Genomic DNA, 21,285 nt, shown 5'->3' with positions numbered 1-21,285 from the left:
TCATTATCTTTGATGTGAGTATGTAACTGAATAATTGCTTTCGTTCTCTGATTGAACATCAACAGCTACATCATTTTCACCTTCAACATCAGAGGCAAGTTCTTCAACAGAACCATCTACAGCTATAACCACATCATCCTCAACAGGTAAACTTCAGGCTCAAAGTCCTGTCTGACATATCACTTTCAAACATGCCACGGTTAATTCCTACACTGACAGTTTCTAAATAGGAGAGCAAAACCCAAAAGAACTGCAGATGTTGCATTATGTTATGACATGGGTAAACTCTCCTAAACACAGAAAAGATTTATCCCATGCAGTAATCTGTGAAAATTTGATTAGCCAAGAACTATTTAAAGTAAAAATTAACAACTTTATTTCTTAAAGTATAACAGAGAATAATGAAATAACAATTATTTACAACTTCTTCCTCTCACCTAGCTTTAACCTTCCCCTTCCACAATACTTGTCTGATAAAACTCCCAATGAAGATATACAAAACAAAACTTCTTATCTCAAAACCAGGCAGCTTTCAGTTTTCATTTAATTCCTCTCTTCTTCTTCTTGGGGAATCTGCTTCACAGGTTACTGATCAATAAAGGTAGCTTTAAGAGAGCTATTTTTCAGGCAGTCTTTACATATTGATAGCTTGGCAGTTCTCCTCTCAACTGTTCAATTTCCCCTGTCTTATACCCCAAAGCATCGGACTGTGTAATTGGCTTTAAAATTGTCAATATATTAAATTAAAACTGGATTGGAGTTTGCTATTTTTCAGGGCATAATTTAAACTGATTGGCCTAATTCGAATCTGTCTTGTCATTTCAAGGCAACCCAGCTAGTGTAGCTTTCGACCCAATGTTATATTGTTACCTTATTGCGAACACTTGGTGTTGTCATGTGTTTCTTCTGGCTTCTAACTCTCTTAAAGATACAGTACACCCACGTCTTCATAACACCTCCCCCCCTTAATAAAAAATGAGCCATACACCTCCAATACATCATCTAAATGTGAGATCTCTGACTTTGGTCCTGTCAATTTTTCTTAAATTTATTTCAAAGGGCCTCTCACATCATGACTGAATATTAACTCAAAGGGAGTGAAGTGAGTAGATTCATTTGGGTCATCTCTAATGACAAACAATACAAATGGAATACCTTTATCCCAATCATTTGGGTAATCCTGACAGTATGCTCTCGATATGGTCTTCAAGGTCTGATGTCACCTTTCTAAAGCTCCCTGGGAGTCAGCATGATACGCAATGGATTTAGCAATCTATAACCTCCTTAAACAGCCGAGCAGTAAAATTTGACCCTTGGTTCCACTGAATCACTCTGGGAAGCCCATTCCATGTGAAGAAAGCCACTAACTCCTCTACCACCCCTTTTTTGCCTTGATACTCCGTAATCGAATTGCCTCCCAAATCTGGTAGGCACATCCATTATGGTTAACAAGTACTGGTTCCCACTTTTAGTTCTCGGGAGGGGACCTACACAATCAATTATAACCCACGTGAAAGGTTCTTCAAACGTGGGAATTAGCAACAAAGGTGCTGGCTTTATTACCACCTGTGGCTGACATTTGGCATGTATGATACATATGGGGAAATATTAACCACATCCTTGTGCATTCCAGGCCAATAAAAATGTGTTTGTACCTTAGCCTGAGTCTTTCGTACTCTTAGATGACCTTCTACAGGTAGTTCACGTGTCACTCGTAACACTAGCCTGTCTGTATGCTACCGCAACACAATCTGGTGCACTTCAGCCCATTTCTCCTCTGCACTAACCTGCCGTGGTTTCCATTTCTGCCTTAGGATTCTATCTTTCAGATAATAACCCTCAAGAATATTCTCTGCCTCCTTTTTGGAGTACGCATCCACATATGTATCTTTTATCATCTTGTCTTGTTGTTGCAAGTCTCTTAGTCTTTCAGGATGAAATACTTCTGTCTAACCCTCTGCCTGTTCAGTTTTTTTCTGCACCATTATGTCAAACAGGGTGTCTGCTAACTGATCCTCAACTCCTTCATCTTTCTCTTTTCTATTCACTTTGTTCTGTGACTTATGATAGTGGGATCTGGTTACGAAAATACCAGGATATTTCTGTTTTAACTCCTCAGTTTCTTGGTCTTCCTTGGGCTTCTCCACAACAAGGGGTCTCAGTCCCACATTGGATTCTGCCAAATCATTCCCAAGAACAAACTGAACTCCTGGAACTGACACTCTGTCAATCACTCCCACTGTAACTTCCCCAGTCTTGAGTTGGCACTCCACCCTGATCTTACATAAGCTACATTTCTGTCCATCTATCCCACAAATTACCACACTTTCAGGTAACAGATCAGAAAGAGGGCATATTCGCTCATCCCTTACTATCAGCAACTGGTTAGATCCTGTATCACTCAAAATTATAACTTCTTGTACTTCTTCCCCTGTTCTTTCTGAGTAAACTTTACCCACAGAGGCAAGTACTTTATAGAGATCAGGTACTAACTCCATACCCAGGCATTGCCTAGGTTGTGCACTCTCCTGCAGCTTCTCGACTCTTCAGGGGCCTCCTTTACTACCTTCAATAATGCCAGTGGCTTCGCTTTTTTTTAACCATATCTTTTCCCACAGTGCCTTTCTATAATGACCAGCAGTGTGACTTTACATGTCCCACCTTCTGGAGGTGAAAACACCTTTCCCAGTGCCCTTCTAAAACCACCGGCACTGTAATTTTCTGTGTCCCACTCCATAACAGTGAAAACTCCTGAGGTCTTTCACCTCCTGTCCACCCTCTTGGGCTTCTTTTTTAATCCTGTGGTAAATAGTTAGCAGGGCTCTCTACTCTTGGTTTGATAGTGTCGGATCTCCCTTTCTCCCAACTTCTATCCCTCACAGGATGAAATTCTGGCTGGAAGATTATCGTACACACCAACATGTATTCATCTGCTAATTCTGCTACCCATCTCATTTCCTGAACTTTCTGTTCCTCCACTTGAATTCTTACAATCTCTGGAAGTAAGTTTTCAAACTCGTCCAGCAGAATAATCTCTCTTAGAACCTCAAAGGTCTTATCGATTTTCAAAGGACACACCTATCGATCAAAATGATTATGTTTAATTCTTTCGAACTCAACATAAGTCTGACCTGGTTCCTTCTTTGTGTTTCTGAACTGCTGTCTATATGCTTCTGGTACCAATTCATAAGCACTTAAACTAGCCTGTTTAACCTCTTCATAGTCGCTTGACCCCTCATTTGACAGTGCAGCAAATACCTCACTGGCTCACCGACCAGTTTAGTCTGAACTAGCATTACCCATAAATCCTTGGACTACTCCATCTGTCTATCCAGGTTTTCAAATGAAGTAAAGAAGGCTTCAACATCTTTTTCATCAAATGTGGCAAAGTGTTGACATATTTGTATATATCATTAACTTGTCTTTTAATCTCCATCCTGTTAACTCGACTTTGCTGACTAATTCACAAATTTTTAAGCAAATTCTCTCTCTTTATGCTCAGCTAAGAACCTTCTCTCTCTTTCTTTTTCCTCTTTCTCTCTCATCTCTCTCTCTCTCTTCGTTTCTTCTCTCTCTCTTTGCTCAGCGAAGAACCTTCTCTCTTTTTCCTCTTGCTTCCTCCCTCTTTTCTCTCTCTCTGTTTATCTTCTAACTCCATTTTCCTCAATTGTAATTGAAGTTTTTCTACCTCTCCTGCACTTGTTTGTTTTTCTGACACACCCTTTGAGTTTGAGTAACTCCCTTACAATTTCAGGTTTACTTTTGTCCTTAGTTAAACTTATTTGCTAATTCTAAAAGTAAGGCCTTTTTCTTTCCTTCTAAACTTTATTGGCATATTTGAGAATCATCTTCAAATCCCAGAACTTCTTTAGCAATTTTATGGCCATTTCTCTCACTTTTAATTTAATCAATCACAATTCACCAAAATTAAACTAATTGCCTCACGTATGTTTTATTTAAAGATGTGGACACTAACCTGCAAGTGTTTATATCTGCTGGGATTTTTCGTAGCCTCAAATCTATTCAAATCAATTCAAATCAAAGCAGTTCAAATCACAGGCCCAAGCTACCAAGCTGTTACAACATGGGGTAAACACTCCTGCTTAATTTAAAGCAGCAATATGGAAAAGATTTATCCTGTGCAGAAATCTGTAAACATTTGTTAGGCCAAGAACTATTTAAAGTAAAAATTAACAATTTCATTTCTTAAAGTATAACAGAGAATAATTAAATAACAATTACTTATAACTTCTTCCACTAACCTATCTTTTACCTTCCCCTTCCACAATGTTAGCCCGATAAAACTCTGAATTAAGATTTACAAAGCAAAACTTCTTAGGGATTCTGCATCACAGGTTACTGATCGATAAAGGTACTTTTAAGAGAGCTATTTTTCAGGCAGTCTTGACATGCTGGTAGCTTGGCAGTTCTTCTCTCAACTGTTCACTTTACCCTGGTCTTATATCTCCAAAGCATCAGATTGTGTCATTGGATATTAAGACTGTCAATATACTAAATTCAAACGCGATTGGAGTTTGATATTTTTCAGGGTGTAAGTTAAGCTGATTGGTCTAATTTAAATTTGTTTTGTCGTTTCCAGGCAACTCAGCAAATCTAGCTTTCAATCCAGTGTTACATTGTTACCTCAGTGAGAACACTTGGTGCTGTCACATATTTCTTCTGGCTTCTAACTCTTTTAAAGATATAGTGCACACACATCTTCATAACAGTATGTCAGAAACAAAAACAGACATTTCTGGAAAACCTTGAGTTCTGAAGATGGGTCACTGGTCCTGAAACATTAACTCTGCTTTCTCTCCACAGATGCTGCTAGACCTGCTGATATCTTTCCAGGAATTTCCATTTCTTTCTTACCGATTGGGAAATGTTCATTTATTTTCAGAATTTCATGGCTCATTATTGCTTTTCAATCTTATATCTCAGCATACCTGTCCTTCAATAAATATTAAAATCTGTCCATGTTTGAAATCTTCTGAAGTTTTCAGGATTGATTTGATTTTCTTCTGGTGTTAATTGAAAGACATAAACCAGCCCTCTGATAGCGTTTCATGCAAAGAACCAGCAATCACTTCTTCTATTGACATTTGCTGCTCATAACCGTGTTGCTCACACGGAAATATTTTTACCCTGCTTAATAATGGCTAAATATCGTCTCATAACAGATAACTTTCACAAAATGCCTGGGAGTTCACACAGGCCCTTCTGGATGATGGAAGATCTGGCTGTTGCAAACCATCTCACTCACATCAGATGTTGCACAATATTTTTGTGTGCAAGAATAGAGTAACCAATCAGTTTGACTTCTTTGTTTTTCGTTTCATTTTGTACTACCTATGAATGCAGGGAGCCTTAACTTGTTTCATTGACGTTTTATTCTTAGAATATGTAACATCATCTGGGACCTCCGAAGTAAGCACTTCCACAGGGGCAACCACCTCTGAGATTACTTCAACAGCTTCCACAACACCAGAAACAACAGGTAGGGTTTATTACAATTCAGCCAGCAAGCAGTAAAGTTAAATTCCAGCAGATCATAGTACTGCACACTCTTTAGAGACAGACATGTGTCGGTGAGCTTCATTCGTGTAGCACCATCTGACTGACGAGGGGGAGTTTAAGAAGACAAGACCATCATCATACTCACAGCCAGTCCAGGAATTGAACTGGTGCTGTTGGCATCACATTTCATGGCAAATTAGCCATCCAGCCAACATTATATAATAAACAAATTTTAAATGATAAGGCTATTTCCTATCATGAATCAAATTCCAAACAAATGTCATTACTATTGCCCTAAGTAACTAATAATGAAGCTGAACTAATTTCCTGCTCTCTGAAATGGTAAAATTTACAATTTTTAAGAAAATCTTGTACGCATTCATAAAATCCATTGTGCAAACGTAATTATTATGATCATGTGGATAATATGAAGTGATTAAATACTTTTGTGTTTGTCATGTTTTATTCAACCCATTGAACCGATCATTCATTATCATTTGATGTGACTATGTAACTGAATAATTGCTTTTGTTCTCTAATTGAACATCAACAGCTACATCATCTTCACCTTCAACATCAGGGGCAAGTTCTTCAACAGAATCATCTACAACTACAACCACATATGAAACCACATCATCCTCAACAGGTAAAACTTCAGGTTTAAAGTCCTCTTCGACAAATCACTTTTAAACATGCCACAGTTAATTCCTACACTGACCGTAAAGTCAACAGTTTCTAAATGGGAGAGCAAAAACCAAAAGAACTGCAGATGTTGCTATATTGGAAACAAAAACAGATATTGTTGGAAAGCCTTGAGTTCTGAAGAAGGGTCACTGGACCTGAAATATTCACTATGCTTTCTCTCCATAGATGTTACCAGACCTGCTGAATTTTTCCGGCAATGTCTCTTTTTCTTTCTAAACAAGAACAGTAAATTTATTTCCAGAATTTCATCGCTAATTATTTCCATTCAATCTAATTTCTCAGCATATTAGCTCCAAAATAAATATGAATGACATACACTAAAGTTTTTAAATGTTTGAAAATTGTTCAAGCTTCATTTGATTTCCTGATGGCATAAATTGGAAGTCATACACCAGCCCTCGGATAATGTTTCTTTCAAAGAACTACAAGGAAGATCATTTCTTCTATTGACTTTTGCTGCTGAAAACAGTTTTGCTTACACAGACATATTCTTATTCTGCTTAATAATGGATAAATATAGTCTTGTAACAAATTCTGTTTGGAAAATGCCTGAAATGTATTAGAAATTCATATAAGACCTTCCTGATCGTGGAAGAACTGATTCGGCAAACTATCGCATAGTTTGTTAGTTGCATGATTTTTGTGTGCAAGAATACAGTAATCAATCAGTTTGACTTCAATTCAGCGATGTCTTCCTTTTAATTTCGCACTACTGGTGAATACAGGGAACCTTACACTGTTTCATTGATATTTTATTCTTAGGTTATGTAACATCTTCTGGGACCTCTGAGGGAAGTACTTCCACAGGGGCAACCACCTCTGAGATTACTTCAACAGCTTCCACAACACTAGAAGCAACAGGTAGGATTTATTACAATGCAGCCAGCAAACAGTAAAGTTAAATTTGCCGTACTTCCAGCAGATCATAGTGCTGCACATTCTTTAGAGACAGACAGGTGTCGGAGAGCTTCATTCGTGTAGCACCATCCGACTGACGAGGGGAGGCTTAAGAATATGAGACCATTATCATACTCTCAGCCAGTCCAACAATTGAACTGGTGCTGTTGGCATCACATTCCATGGCAAATTAGCCTTCCAGCCAACATTATGTAATAAACAAATTTTAAATGATAAGGCTACTTCCTAGCATGCATCAAATTCCAAACAAATGTCACTACTATTGCCCTAAGTAACTAATAATGAATCTGAACTAATTTCCTGCTCTCTGAAATGGTAAAATTTACAATTTTTAAGAAAATCTTGTATGCATTCATAAAATCCATTATACAAACGTAATTATTATGATCAAGTGGATAATGTGAAGTGATTAAATACTTTTGTGTTTGTCATGTTTTATTCAACCCATTGAACTGATCAATATCATTTGATGTGACTATGTAACTGAATAACTGCTATCGTTCTCTGATTGAACATCAACAGCTACATCATCTTCACCTTCAACATCAGGGGCAAGTTCTTCAACAGAACCATCTACAACTATAACCACATATGAAACCACATCATCCTCAACAGGTAAAACCTCAGGTTCAAAGTCCTCTTTGACAAATCACTTTTAAACATGCCACAGTTAATTCCTACTCTGACCGTACAGTCAACAGTTTCTAAATGGGAGAGCAAAAACCAAAAGAACTGCAGATGTTGCTATATTGGAAATAAAAACAGATATTGTTGGAAAGCCTTGAGTTCTGAAGAAGGGTCACTGGACCTGAAATATTCACTATGCTTTCTCTCCATAGATGTTACCAGACCTGCTGAATTTTTCCAGCAATGTCTCTTTTTCTTTTTAAACAAGAACAGTAAATTTATTTCCAGAATTTCATAGCTAATTATTTCCATTCAATCTAATTTCTCAGCATATTAGTTCCAAAATAAATATGAATGACATACACTAAAGTTTTTAAATGTTTGAAAATTGTTCAAGCTTCATTTGATTTCCTGATGGCATAAATTGGAAGTCATACACCAGCCCTCGGATAATGTTTCTTTCAAAGAACTACAAGGAAGATCATTTCTTCTATTGACTTTTGCTGCTGAAAACAGTTTTGCTTACACAGACATATTCTTATTCTGCTTAATAATGGATAAATATAGTCTTGTAACAAATTCTGTTTGGAAAATGCCTGAAATGTATTAGAAATTCATATAAGACCTTCCTGATCGTGGAAGAACTGACTCGGCAAACTATCGCATAGTTGGTTAGTTGCATGATTTTTGTGTGCAAGAATACAGTAATCAATCAGTTTGACTTCAATTCAGCGATGTCTTCCTTTTAATTTCGCACTACTGGTGAATACAGGGAACCTTACACTGTTTCATTGATATTTTATTCTTAGGTTATGTAACATCTTCTGGGACCTCTGAGGGAAGTACTTCCACAGGGGCAACCACCTCTGAGATTACTTCAACAGCTTCCACAACACTAGAAGCCACAGGTAGGATTTATTACAATGCAGCCAGCAAGCAGTAAAGTTAAATTTGCCGTACTTCCAGCAGATCATAGTGCTGCACATTCTTTAGAGACAGACAGGTGTCGGAGAGCTTCATTCGTGTAGCACCATCCGACTGACGAGGGGAGGCTTAAGGATATGAGACCATCATCATACTCTCAGCCAGTCCAAGAATTGAACTGGTGCTGTTAGCATCACATTCCATGGCAAATTAGCCTTCCAGCCAACATTATGTAATAAACAAATTTTAAATGATAAGGCTACTTCCTATCATGAATCAAATTCCAAACAAATGTCACTACTATTGCCCTAAGTAACTAATAATGAATCTGAGCTAATTTCCTGCTCTCTGAAATGGTAAAATTTACAATTTTTAAGAAAATCTTGTACGCATTCATAAAATCCATTGTGCAAACGTAATTATTATGATCATGTGGATAATATGAAGTGATTAAATACTTTTGTGTTTGTCATGTTTTATTCAACCCATTGAACTGATCAATATCATTTGATGTAACTGAATAACTGCTATCGTTCTCTGATTGAACATCAACAGCTACATCATCTTCACCTTCAACATCAGGGGCAAGTTCTTCAACAGAACCATCTACAACTATAACCACATCTGAAACCACATCATCCTCAACAGGTAAATCTTCAGGTTCAAAGTCCTCTTTGACAAATCACTTTTAAACATGCCACAGTTAATTCCTACACTGACCGTACAGTCAACAGTTTCTAAATGGGAGAGCAAAAACCAAAAGAACTGCAGATGTTGCTATATTGGAAATAAAAACAGATATTGTTGGAAAGTCCTGAGTTCTGAAGAAGGGTCACTGGACCTGAAACATTCACTATGCTTTCTCTCCATAGATGTTATCAGACCTGCTGAATTTTTCCGGCAATGTCTCTTTTTCTTTTTAAACAAGAACAGTAAATTTATTTCCAGAATTTCATCGCTAATTATTTCCATTCAATCTAATTTCTCAGCATATTAGTTCCAAAATAAATATGAATGACATACACTTAAGTTTTTAAATGTTTGAAAATTGTTCAAGCTTCATTTGATTTCCTAATGGCATAAATTGGAAGTCATACACTAGCCCTCGGATAATGTTTCTTACAAAGAACTACCGATCACTTCTTCTATTGACATTTGCTGCTGAAAACAGTTTTGCTTACACAAAGGTATTCTTATTCTGCTTAATAATGGATAAATATAGTCTTGTAACAAATTCTGATTGGAAAATGCCTGAAATATATTGGAAATTCATAGTTGGTTAGTTGCATGATTTTTGTGTGCAAGAATACAGTAATCAATTGGTTTGATTTCAATTCAATGATGTTTTTCTTTAAGTTTGCACTACTGGTGAATACAGAGATCCTTATGCTGATTCATTAATATTTTATTCTTAGAATATGTGACATCGTCTGGGACCTCCGAAGGAAGTACTTCCACAGGGGCAACTACCTCTGAGATTACTTCGACAGCTTCCACAACACCTGAAGCAACAGGTAGGATTTATTACAATCCAGCCATCAAGCAGTACAGTTAAATTTACCGTACTCCCAGTGGACCATGGTGCTGCATGGTATTTGGAGATAGATGGGTGTTGTTGATCTTCATTTGTGTAGCACCATCCGACAGACGCGGGGAGAGTTTAAGAAGATGAGGCCATCATCGTAATCTCAGCCAGTCTAGGAATTAAACTTGTGCTGTTGGCATCACATTCCATGGCAAACTAGCCATCCAGCCAACATTAGGAGGTGAACAGATTGAAAATGATCAGGTCATCCAATATCATAAATCAAAATCCAATCAAAGGCCATTACTGTTGCCCTAAGTAACTAATAATGAATTTGAACCAAGTTCCTGCTTTCTGAAATGGTAAAATTAAGACTTTTTAAAAAAATCTTGCATATATTCATAAAATCTGTTGTGCAAACCTAATTATTGTGATCAGGTGGATAATAGGACGTGATTAAATACTTCTGTGTTTGTGTTGTTTTATTCAACCCATTGATGTGATCATTATCATTTGGTCTGACTATGAAACTGAATAATTGCTTTTGTTCTCTGATTGAACATCAACAGCTCCATCATCTTCACCTTCAACATCTGAGGAAACTACTTCAACAGAACCATCTACAACTATAACCACATCTGAGACCACATCATCCTCAACAGGTAAACCTGCAGGTTCAAAGGTCATTCTGACAAATCACTTTAAAACATGCCACAGTTAATTCCTACTCTGACAGTGCAGTCGACAATGACTAAATGGGAGAGCTAAAAGCAAAAGAACTGCAGATGTTGCTGTGTCGGAAACAAAAACAGAAATTGTTTGAAAACCTTGAGTTCTGAAGAAAGGTCACTGGACTTGAAAAAAAATCCTCTTTCTCTCCACAGATGCTGTCAGATGTGCTGACTCTTTCCAGCAATTTCTGTTTTTCTTTCCAAATGGGAAATGTTTGTTTATTTTCAGAATTTCATGGCTAATTATCGCTTTTCAATTTAATTTCTCAGCATATCTGTTCTTCAATAGACAGTCACAATATCCTCTAAAATTTGTACACTTTTGAAATCTTTTTAAATTTTCAAGATTGATTTGGTTTGCTTCTGGTGTAAATTGAAAGACATAAATCATCCCTCTGACAGCATTTCATCCAATAATCCAACAATCACTTCTTCTATTGATATTTGCTGCTCATAACAGGGTGGCTCACACGGAGAAATTCTTATCCTGCTTAATAATGGATAAGTATCACCTTACAACAGATTACTTTCACAAACCGCCAGAAATATATTGGAAATTCATTTAGGCCCTTCCTGATCATGGAAGATCTGACTGTTGCAAACCATCTCTCTCACATCAGATGTTGCGTAATTTATTTTGTGCAAGAATACAGTAATCAATCAGTTTGACTTCAATTCAGCGATGCTTTCTTTTTAATTTTGCAATGCTGATGAATTCAGGGAGCCTTACACTCTTTCATTGATATTTTATTCTTAGAATATGTGACATCGTCTGGGACCTCAGGAGGAAGCACTTCCACAGAATCAACCACCAATACCCCTTCCACAACACCAGAAACAACAGGTAGGATTTATTACAATCTAGCCATCAAGCAGTAAAGTTAAATTTGCTGCATGTTCAGCAGACCATAAATGCTGGTCAGATGTGTGTTGGTGAGCTTCATTTGTATAGCACAATCCAACAGACGAGGGGAGAGTTAAGAAGATGAGAACATTATCGTAATCTCAGCCAATCCAGAAATTGAACTGGTGCTGTTGGCATCATGGCAAACTAGCCACCGGCCAACATTAAGCAAATAAACATTTTGATGCTGCCTCCTATAATAATGCAAATTCCAAACAATAAACAAAGAAACAAATAATGAATTTGAACAAATTTCCTGCTTTCTGTTGTGGTAAAATTAACATCCTTTAAATGTCTTGCAGGTATTCATGAAATGCTATGTGCAATCTTTAATATTGTGATCGGGGGATAATATGAAGTGATTAAATATTTTTGTGTTTGTTATGTTTTTTTCAACTCATTGAACTGATCATTATCATTTGGTGTGACAATGTAACTGAATAATTAATTTCAGTGAAGTTTGTTGTAATTTGTCACTATTTATGAATACAGGATGCCTTAGAGTGTTTCATTGATGTTTCATTCTTAGAATATGTGACATCTTCTGGGACCTCCGAAGGAAGCACTTCCACAGGGCCAACTACCTCTGAGATTACTTCAACAGCTTCCACATCACCAGAAACAACAGGTAGGATTTATTACAAGCCATCAAGCAGTAAAGTTAAATTTACTGTACATCCAGCAGACCATGGTGCTGCACACTCTTTCAAGACAGATGAGTGTTAGTGATCTTCATTTGAGTAGCACCATCCGAAAAATGAGGGAAGAGTTTAGGAAGATGAGACCATCATCGAAATCTCAGCCAGTCTAGGGATTGAACTGGTGCTGTTGGCATCACAATCCATGGCTAACTAGCCCTCCAGCTATCATTAGGGAGTGAACAAATCAAAAATGATCATGCTATATCCTATCATAAATCAAAATCCAAACAAAGGTTATTAATGTTGCCCTCAGTAACTAACAATCAATTTGAAACAATTTCCTCCTTTCTGAAATGGTTAAATTAACATCTTATCTTGCACGCATTCATAAAATCCATTGTGGATGCCTAATGATTGTGATCAGGTAAATGATATGAAGTGATTAAATACTTTTGCATTTGTTATGTTTTATTCAACCCATTGAACTGATCGGAATCATTTGAAATGAGTATGTAACTGAATAATTGCTTTTGTTCTTGGATTGAACATCAATAGCTACGCCATCTTCACCTTCAACATCAGAGGCAAGTTCTTCAACAGAACCATCTACAACTATAACCACATCTGAAACCACATCATCCTCAACAGGTAAAACCTCAGGTTCAAAGTCCTCTCTGACAAATCACTTTTAAACATGCCACAGTTAATTCCTATCTTGAGCTGACCATACAGTAGAGAGTTTCTAAATGGGAGAGCAAAACCCAAAAGAACTGCAGATGTTGCTGTATCAGAAACAAACACAGAAGTTGTTGGAAAGCTTTGAGTTCTGAAGAAAAGGTCACTGGACCTGAAACATGAACTCTGCTATCTCTCCACAGATACTATCAGACCTGCTGAATTTTTTCACCAATGTCTCTTTATGTTTCTAAATGGGAATAGTTCATTTATTTTCAGAATTTCATGGCTAATTATTTCCTTTCAATTTAATTTCTCAGCATATCTATTCTTCAATAAATATTAACGACTAAAGTTTGTACACATTTGAAATCTCCATCAATTTTCAAGTTTCATTTGGTTTTCTGAAGGCATAAATTGAAAGTCATACACCAGCCCTCGGATAATGTTTCTGACAAAGAAGTACCAATCACTCCTTCCCATGACATTTGCTGCTGAAAACAGTTTTGCTCACAGAGATATTCTTATCCTGCTTAATAACGGATAAATATAGTCTCGTAACAAATTACATGTGCAAAATGCCTGAAATATATTGGAGACTCATATAGAGCCTTCCTGATCATAGAAGACCTGATGGCAACAAACCATCTCATAGTTGGTTAAATGCATTGTTGTTGTGTGCAAGAATACAGTAATTAATCGGTTGGGTTCAACCCAACAAAGTTTTTCTTTAAGTTTGCACTATCTGTAAACACAGGGACACTTACGCTGTTTCATTGAAATTTTACTCTTAGAATACATGGCGTCTTCTGGGACCTCCGAAGGAAGCACTTCCCCAGGGGAAACCACCTCTGAGATTGCTTCGACAGCTTCCACAACACCAGAAACAACAGGTAGGATATATTACAATCCAGCCATCAAGCAGCAAAGTTAAAGTTATTGTACTTCCAGCAGACCATACTGTTGCACACACTTCGAGACATATGTGTGTTGGTGAGGTTTATTTGTGTAGCACATCCAACAGACAACGGAGAGTTTAAGAAGATGAAACCATCATCATAATCTCAGCCAGTCTAGGAATTGAACAGGTGCTGTTGGTATCACATTCCATGGCAAACTAGCCATCCAGCCAACATTATGGAATAAACAAGTTTAAAATGATTAGGCTGTGTTCTTGGGCCTCTGCTCTTTGTAGTTTGTACAAATGACTTTGATGAGGAGGTTAAGGGGTGGGTTAGTAAATTTGCCAATGACACAAAGGTTGGAGGTGCCGTTGATAGTATCGAGTGCTGTTGCAGGCTGCAGCGTGACATTGACAGGATGCAGAGCTGGGTTGAGAAATGGATGATGGAGTTCAACCTGGATTCATGCAAAGTGATGCATTTTGGAAGGTTGAACTTGAATGCTGAATATAGGATTAAAGACAGGATTCTTAGCAGTGTGGAGGAATAGCAGGATGTTGGTGTTCAAGTGCACAGATCCCTCAAATTAGCCACCCAAGTGGATAGGGTTTTTAAGGAAGCATATGGTGTTTTGGCTTTCATTAATTGGGGGATCGAGTTTAAGAGCTGCGAGGTTTTGCTGTAGCTCTACAAAATGCTGGTGAGACCACACTTGGAATATTGTGTCCAGTTCTTGTTGCCCTATTATAGAAAAGATGCAGAGGCTTTGGAGAGAGTACAAAGAAGGTTTACCAGGATGCTGCCTGGAATATGAGGTCTTGTCTTACGAAGAGAGATTGACTGAGCTTGGATGTTTCTCTCTGGAGAGAAGGAGGAAGAAGGGCGACCTGATTGAAGTGTCCAATGTAATGAGAGGCATGGATAGAATCGATAGCCAGAGACTTTTCCCCAGGGCAGGATTGACTGTCACGAAGGGTCATAGTTTTAATGTGTTAGGAGTAAGGTACAGAAGAGATGTCAGAGGTATATTCATTTTGCAGAGAGTTGTGAATGCATAGAATGCATTGCCAGCGATGGTGGTGGTTGAAGCAGAGTCATTAGGGACATTGAGGTGATTGTTGGATATGCACACGGACAACAGTGAATGGAAGGGAACGTAGGTTAGGTTATTTTATTTTAAATTAGGAATAATCCTGGGCAAAACATCGTGGGCTGAAGGGCCTGTACTGTGCTGTATTTTGAAATGTTCTATGTTCTTTGTTCCTGCTTTCTGAAATGGTAAAATTAACATGTTTTTAATAAGTATGTAATCATTAAATCTGTTGCGCAAACCTAATTATTACGATCAGGTGGAAAACATGAAGTGATTAAATACTTTCGTGTTTGTCATGTTTCATTCAACCCATTGAACTGGTCATTATCATTTGATGTGAGTATGTAACTGAATAATTGCTTTCATTCTCTGATTGAACATCAACAGCTACATCATCTTCACCTTCAACATCTGAGGAAAGTACTTCAACAGAACCATCTACAACTATAACTACATCTGAGACCACATCATCCTCAACAGGTAAAACCTCAGGTTCAAAGTCCTCTTTGACAAATCACTTTTAAACATGCCACAGTTAATTCCTACACTGACCATACAGTCAACAGTTACTAAATGGGAGAGCAAAAATTGAAAGAACTGCAGATGTTGCTGTATCAGAAACAAACACAGAAGTTGTTGGAAAGCCTTGAGTTCTGAAGAAAGGTCACTGGACCTGAAACATGAACTCTGCTTTCTCTCCACAGATGCTATCAGAAAAGCTGAACTTTTCCAGCAATGTCTCTTTTTCTTAGGAATAGTCCATTTATTTTCAGAATTTCATGGCTATTTATTTCTTTTCAATTTAATTTCTCAGCATACCTATTCTGCAATAAATATTAATGACTGACACTAATGCTTGTACACAGTTAAACTCTCCTTAAATTGTCAAGTTTTATTTCATTTTCTGATGTCATAAATTGAACATCATAAACCAGTCCTCTGATAATTTTTCTTACAAAGAGCTACAAACCACTTCATATTTTGACTTTTGCTGCTGAAAAGAGATATCCTCACACAGAGATATTCTTATCCTGTTTAATAATGGTTAATTATAGTCTCATAACAAATTCTGTTTGCAAAATGCCTTAAATATATGCAAATTCATACAAGACCTTCCTGATCATGGAAGACCTGATTGCAGCAAACCATCTCATAGTTAGTTAGTTGCATAGATTTTGTGTGCAAAAATACAGTAATCAATTGCTTTCATTCTCTGATTGAACATCAACAGCTCCATCATCTTCACCTTCAACATCTGAGGAAACTACTTCAACAGAACCATCTACAACTATAACCACATCTGGGACCACATCATCCTCAACAGGTAAAACTGCTGTCCTCTCTGACAAATCACTTTTAAACATTCCACAGTTAATTCCTACGTTGATAGTACAGTCGATAATTATTAAGTGGGAGAGCAAAAATAAGCAGAACTGCGGATGTTGCAAAATCAAAAACAAAACCAGAAATTGTTGGAAAACCTTGAGTTCTGAAGGAAGGTCACTGGACCTGAAATATTAACTCTGCTTTCTTTCCACAGACGCTGTCAGACGTTTTCCAGCAATTTCTGTTGTCTTTCTAAATGGGAAAAGTTAATTTATTTTCAGAATTTCTGAAAAGCTAACTATTGTTTTTCAACTTAATTTTTCAGCATATCTGTTCTTCAATAAACAATAAAAATATCCACTAAACTTTGTGCACGTTTGAAGTCGTTAAATTTTCACGTTTGGTTTGGTTTTCTTCTGGTATAAATTGAAAGACACAAACCAGCCCTCTGATAGCATTTCATCCAAGGATCCAGCAATCACTTCTTCTGTTGACATTTGATACTAATAACAGTTGCTCAGACAGAGATAATCTTATCCCAATTAATAATGGCTAATAGCGCCTTACAACAGATTACTTTCACAAAATGCCTGAGATGTATTGGAAATGCATACAGGTCCTTCCTGATAATGGAAGGTCTCAGTCGCATGAGATGTTGCATAATTTTTTGTGCCAGAATATAGGAATCAATTGATTTGACTTCAATTCAGCAATGTTTTTGTTTTAGTTTTGCACTACTTGTGAATGCAGTGAGCCTTACACTGTTTCACTGATACTTTATTCTTAGAATATGTAACAACTTCTGAGACCTCCGAAGGAAGCACTTCCACAGAGACAACTGTCTCTGAGATTACTTCAACTGCTTCCACAACACCAGAAACAACAGGTAGGATTTATTACAATCTAGCCATCAAGCAGTAAACTTAAATTTACAGTGCATCTAGCATACCATAGTGCTGCACGCTCTTTAGAGACAGATGAGTGTTGGTTTGCTTCATTTGTGTAGCACCATCCCAAAGACGAGGGAGAGTTTAAGAAGATGAGACTATCATCGTAATCTCAGCCAGTCTAGGAATTGAACTTGTGCTGTTGACATCATAGTACATGACTAACTAGCCATCCAGCCAACATTAGGGAGTGAACAAATTGAAAATGATCAGGTCATCTGTTATCACAAATCAAAATCCAAACAATGGTCATTACTGTTGCCCTAAGTAACTAATAATGAATTTGAACGAATTTCCTGCTTTCTGAAGTGGTAAAATTAAAATTTTATTCAAAAAAAACTTGCATGCATTCATAAAATCTATTGTGGAAGCCTAATGATTGTGATCAGTTGGATAACATGAAGTGATTAAATACATTTGAGTTTGTCATGTTTTATTCAACCCATTGAACTGATCATTATCATTTGATGCGAGTATGTAATGGAATAATTGCTTTTGTTCTCTGATTGATCATCAACATAAACTCTGCTTTCTCTCCACAGATGCTATCAGACCTGCTGAATTTTTCCAGCAATGTCTCTTTTTCTTTCTAAATGGGAAAAGTTAATTTATTTTCAGAATTTCATGGCTAATTATTTCCTTTCACTTTAATTTCTCAGCGTATCTGTTATGCAATAAATATTAATAATATCCACTAAATTTTGTACACGTTTGAAATTTTCTTAAATTTTCAAGTTTCATTTAGTTTCCCAATGGCATAAATTGAAAATCATAAACTAGCCCTCGGATAATGTTTCTCACAAAGAACGACCAATCACTTCTTCTATTGACACTTGCTGCTGAAAACAGTTTTGTACTCACAGAGATATTCTTATCCTGTTTAATAATGGATTAATATAGTCTCATAACAAATTACATTTTCAAAATACCTGAAATACATTGGAAATTCATATAGGACTTCCCTGATGATAGAAGACCCGACTGCAACAAACCATTTCATAATTGGTTAGTTGCATTGTTCTTGAGTGCAAAAATACAGTAATCAATCGGGTTGAGTTCAATTCAACAAAGTTTATCTTTTGAGTTGGCACTATTTTTGAATACATGGAGACTTACAGTGATCCATCGATATTTTATTCTTAGAATACGTGACATCTTCTGGGACATCAGAAGGAAGTACTTCCCCAGGGGCAACCACCTCTGAGATTACTTCGACAGCTTCCACAACACCAGAAACAACAGGTAGGATTTATTACAATCCAGCCATCAAGCAGTAAAGTTAAAGTTACCGTACTTCCAGCAGACCATAGTGCTGCACACTCTTTGGAGATGGATGTGCGTTGATGATCTTCATTTGTGCAGCACCATCCAACAGACGCGGGGAGAGTTTAGGAAGATGAGACCATCACTGTAATCTCAGCCAGTCTAGGAATTGAACAGGTGCTCTTGGCATCACATTCCATCCAGCAAACTAGCCATCCAGCCAACATTATGGAATAAATAAATTTAAAATGATAAGGCTAATTTCTGTCTTAAATCAAAATCCAAGCAAAGGTCATTACTGTTGCCTTAAGTAACTAATAATGAATTTGAACCAATTTCTTTTTTTGTCAGGTGTGCTCAGGTGTACTTATTCAGTAGTCAGGCTGATGAGGGGAGAGGCCATTTTGGATTTGGTGTTCGGCAATGAGCCAAGACAGATGTCAGGTCACACAGTGCAAGAACAATTTGCTGACAGTGACCACAACTGCCTCACATTTATTGTAGCAATGGAGAGGGAAAAGAACAATTACCATAGGGTGATATTAAAAGGAAATTATGATGCTATCAGAATGAAGTTTAGAAGTACAGACTGGGAGCAATTGTTCCACAGAAAGGGCACAACAGGCATGTGGAAACTGTTTAAGGAGCAGTTATTGTGAGTGATGCATAAATTTGTTCCTCTGAGACAGACAAGAAGGGGTAAGATTAAAGAGCCTTGGATAATGAGAACAGAGGAGCTTCTTGTCAAAAGGAAGAAGTCAGCTTATGTAAGATGGAGGAAGCAAATATCTAGCACAACTTTAGAGGATTACAGGCTTGCTAGAAAGGAGCACAGAAATGGACTGAGGAGAGCCAGGAGGAGACACGAGAAAGGCTTGGCAGGAAGGATTAGGGAGAACCCAAAGGCATTTTACTCATACATGAGGAATAAGAGAATGATCAGAGAGAAGGCAGGGCTAGTCAGGGATAGCGTAGAGAACTTGTGCATGGAGTCTGAGCAGATAGCGGAAGCCCTAAATGAGTTTTTTGCTGCGGTTTTCAAGTAAGGAAAGGGACCTTGTTGTGAATGACAATATGAGGAGCCATGAAACAGGCTTGAACAGATCAAGATTGAGGAAGTTGATGTGCTGGAAATGTTGGCAAACATTAAGATTGATAAGTCCCCAGGGCCAGACCAGATTTATCCTAGGTTGCTCCGGGAAGCGAGAAAGGAGATTGCTAAGCCGCTGGTGAAGATCTTTGACTCCTCACTCTCCACGGGAGTCATATCAGAGGATTGGATTGAGGCGAGTGTTGTTCCTCTTTTCAAGAATGGGAATAGGGAAATTCCCAGCAATTACAGATCAGTCAGTCTTACATCTGTGATCAGCAAGGTTTTGGAAAGAATAATGAGGGATAGGATTTATGACTATTTGGAAAAGCAGTTCATGCCTCACAAATCTTATTGAGTTCACTAAGGAGGTGACAAGACAGGTCGATGAAGGTTGGACAATGGATGTGGTGTAAATGGAGTTCAGCAAGGCATTTGATAAGGTTCCCCATGGTAGGCTCATTCATAAAATCAAGAGATATGGGATACATGGAGATTTGGCTATCTGGATTCAGAATTGTTTGGCTGACAGAAGGCAGAGAGTGGTTGTAAATGGAAAGTGTTCTGCCAGAGGTCAATGATGAGTGGTGTCCCACAGGGCTCTGTTCCTGGGCCTCTGCTCTTTGTAGTTTGTATAAATGACTTGGATGAGGGGTGGGTTTGTATATTTGCCGATGACACAAGGGTTGGGGGTGCCATTGATAGTGTCGAAGGCTGTTGCAGGCTGCAGCGTGGCATAGACAGGATGCAGAGCTGGGCTGAGAAATGGCAGATGGAGTTCAACTTGAATAAATGCAGAGTGATGCATATTAGAAGGTTGAACTTGAATGCTGAATACTGGATTAAAGACAGGGTGGAGGAACAGAGGGATTCAAGTGCATAGATCCCTCAAAATTGCTACCCAAGTGAATAGGTTTGTTAAGAAAGCATATGGGGTTTTGGCTTTCATTAACAGGGGGAATGAGTTTAAGAGCCGTGAGATTTTGCTGCAGCTCTACAAAACCCTGGTGAGACCACACTTGGAATATTGTGTCCAGTTCTGGTCGCCCTATTATCGGAAAGATATGGAGGCTTTGGAGAGGGTACAAAGAAGGTTTACCAGGCTGCTGCCTGGAATTGAGGGCTTGTCTTATGAAGAGAGGTTGACTAGCTTGGACTTTTCTCTCTGGAGAAAAGAGGAAGAGAGCTGACCAATTGAGGTTTACTCGGAAATGAGAGGCATGGGTAGAGTCGATAGCCAGAGACTTTTCCCCAGCGTAGGATTGATGGCCATGAGGGGTTATAGTTGTGGGGTATTAGGAGCAAGATATAGAGGAGACATCAGAGGTATATTCATTATGCAGAAAGTTGTGAACACATGGAATGTGTTGCCAGGTTGGTGGTGGAAGCAGTGTGTTTAGGAACACTGAGGTGACTATTGGACATGCACATGGACAGCAGTGAATGGAGGGGTGTGTAGGTTAGGTTATTTTATTTTAGATTAGGATTAATCCT

General features: G+C 37.8%; 1 protein-coding gene across 22 annotated transcripts in view; it reads left to right on the top strand.

Moving 5' to 3' along the window:
• LOC140478847 (uncharacterized) overlaps positions 1-21,285 on the top strand; it is a 352,643-nt gene that overhangs the window by 103,359 nt on the left and 227,999 nt on the right. For 17 of the 22 annotated variants that reach the window (XM_072572342.1, XM_072572329.1, XM_072572328.1 and 14 more), the window contains 17 exons: positions 66-146; positions 5,402-5,500; positions 6,074-6,166; positions 6,988-7,086; positions 7,666-7,758; positions 8,580-8,678; positions 9,250-9,342; positions 10,110-10,208; positions 10,789-10,881; positions 11,708-11,794; positions 12,384-12,482; positions 13,051-13,143; positions 13,965-14,063; positions 15,553-15,645; positions 16,397-16,489; positions 17,279-17,377; positions 18,582-18,680. In XM_072572342.1, the coding sequence (XP_072428443.1) occupies positions 66-146; positions 5,402-5,500; positions 6,074-6,166; positions 6,988-7,086; positions 7,666-7,758; positions 8,580-8,678; positions 9,250-9,342; positions 10,110-10,208; positions 10,789-10,881; positions 11,708-11,794; positions 12,384-12,482; positions 13,051-13,143; positions 13,965-14,063; positions 15,553-15,645; positions 16,397-16,489; positions 17,279-17,377; positions 18,582-18,680 (1,611 nt within the window). The remainder of the gene's footprint in view (positions 1-65; positions 147-5,401; positions 5,501-6,073; positions 6,167-6,987; positions 7,087-7,665; positions 7,759-8,579; positions 8,679-9,249; positions 9,343-10,109; positions 10,209-10,788; positions 10,882-11,707; positions 11,795-12,383; positions 12,483-13,050; positions 13,144-13,964; positions 14,064-15,552; positions 15,646-16,396; positions 16,490-17,278; positions 17,378-18,581; positions 18,681-21,285) is intronic. The other 5 variants (XM_072572325.1, XM_072572326.1, XM_072572344.1 and 2 more) reach the window with 5 other exon arrangements.

Source organism: Chiloscyllium punctatum, chromosome 6 (genome assembly GCF_047496795.1).
Source record: "Chiloscyllium punctatum isolate Juve2018m chromosome 6, sChiPun1.3, whole genome shotgun sequence".
In the NCBI taxonomy this organism is placed as follows: domain Eukaryota; kingdom Metazoa; phylum Chordata; class Chondrichthyes; order Orectolobiformes; family Hemiscylliidae; genus Chiloscyllium; species Chiloscyllium punctatum.
The sequence above is the reverse complement of the archived record's forward strand: the minus strand, read 5'-3'. Positions and strand labels throughout refer to the sequence as shown.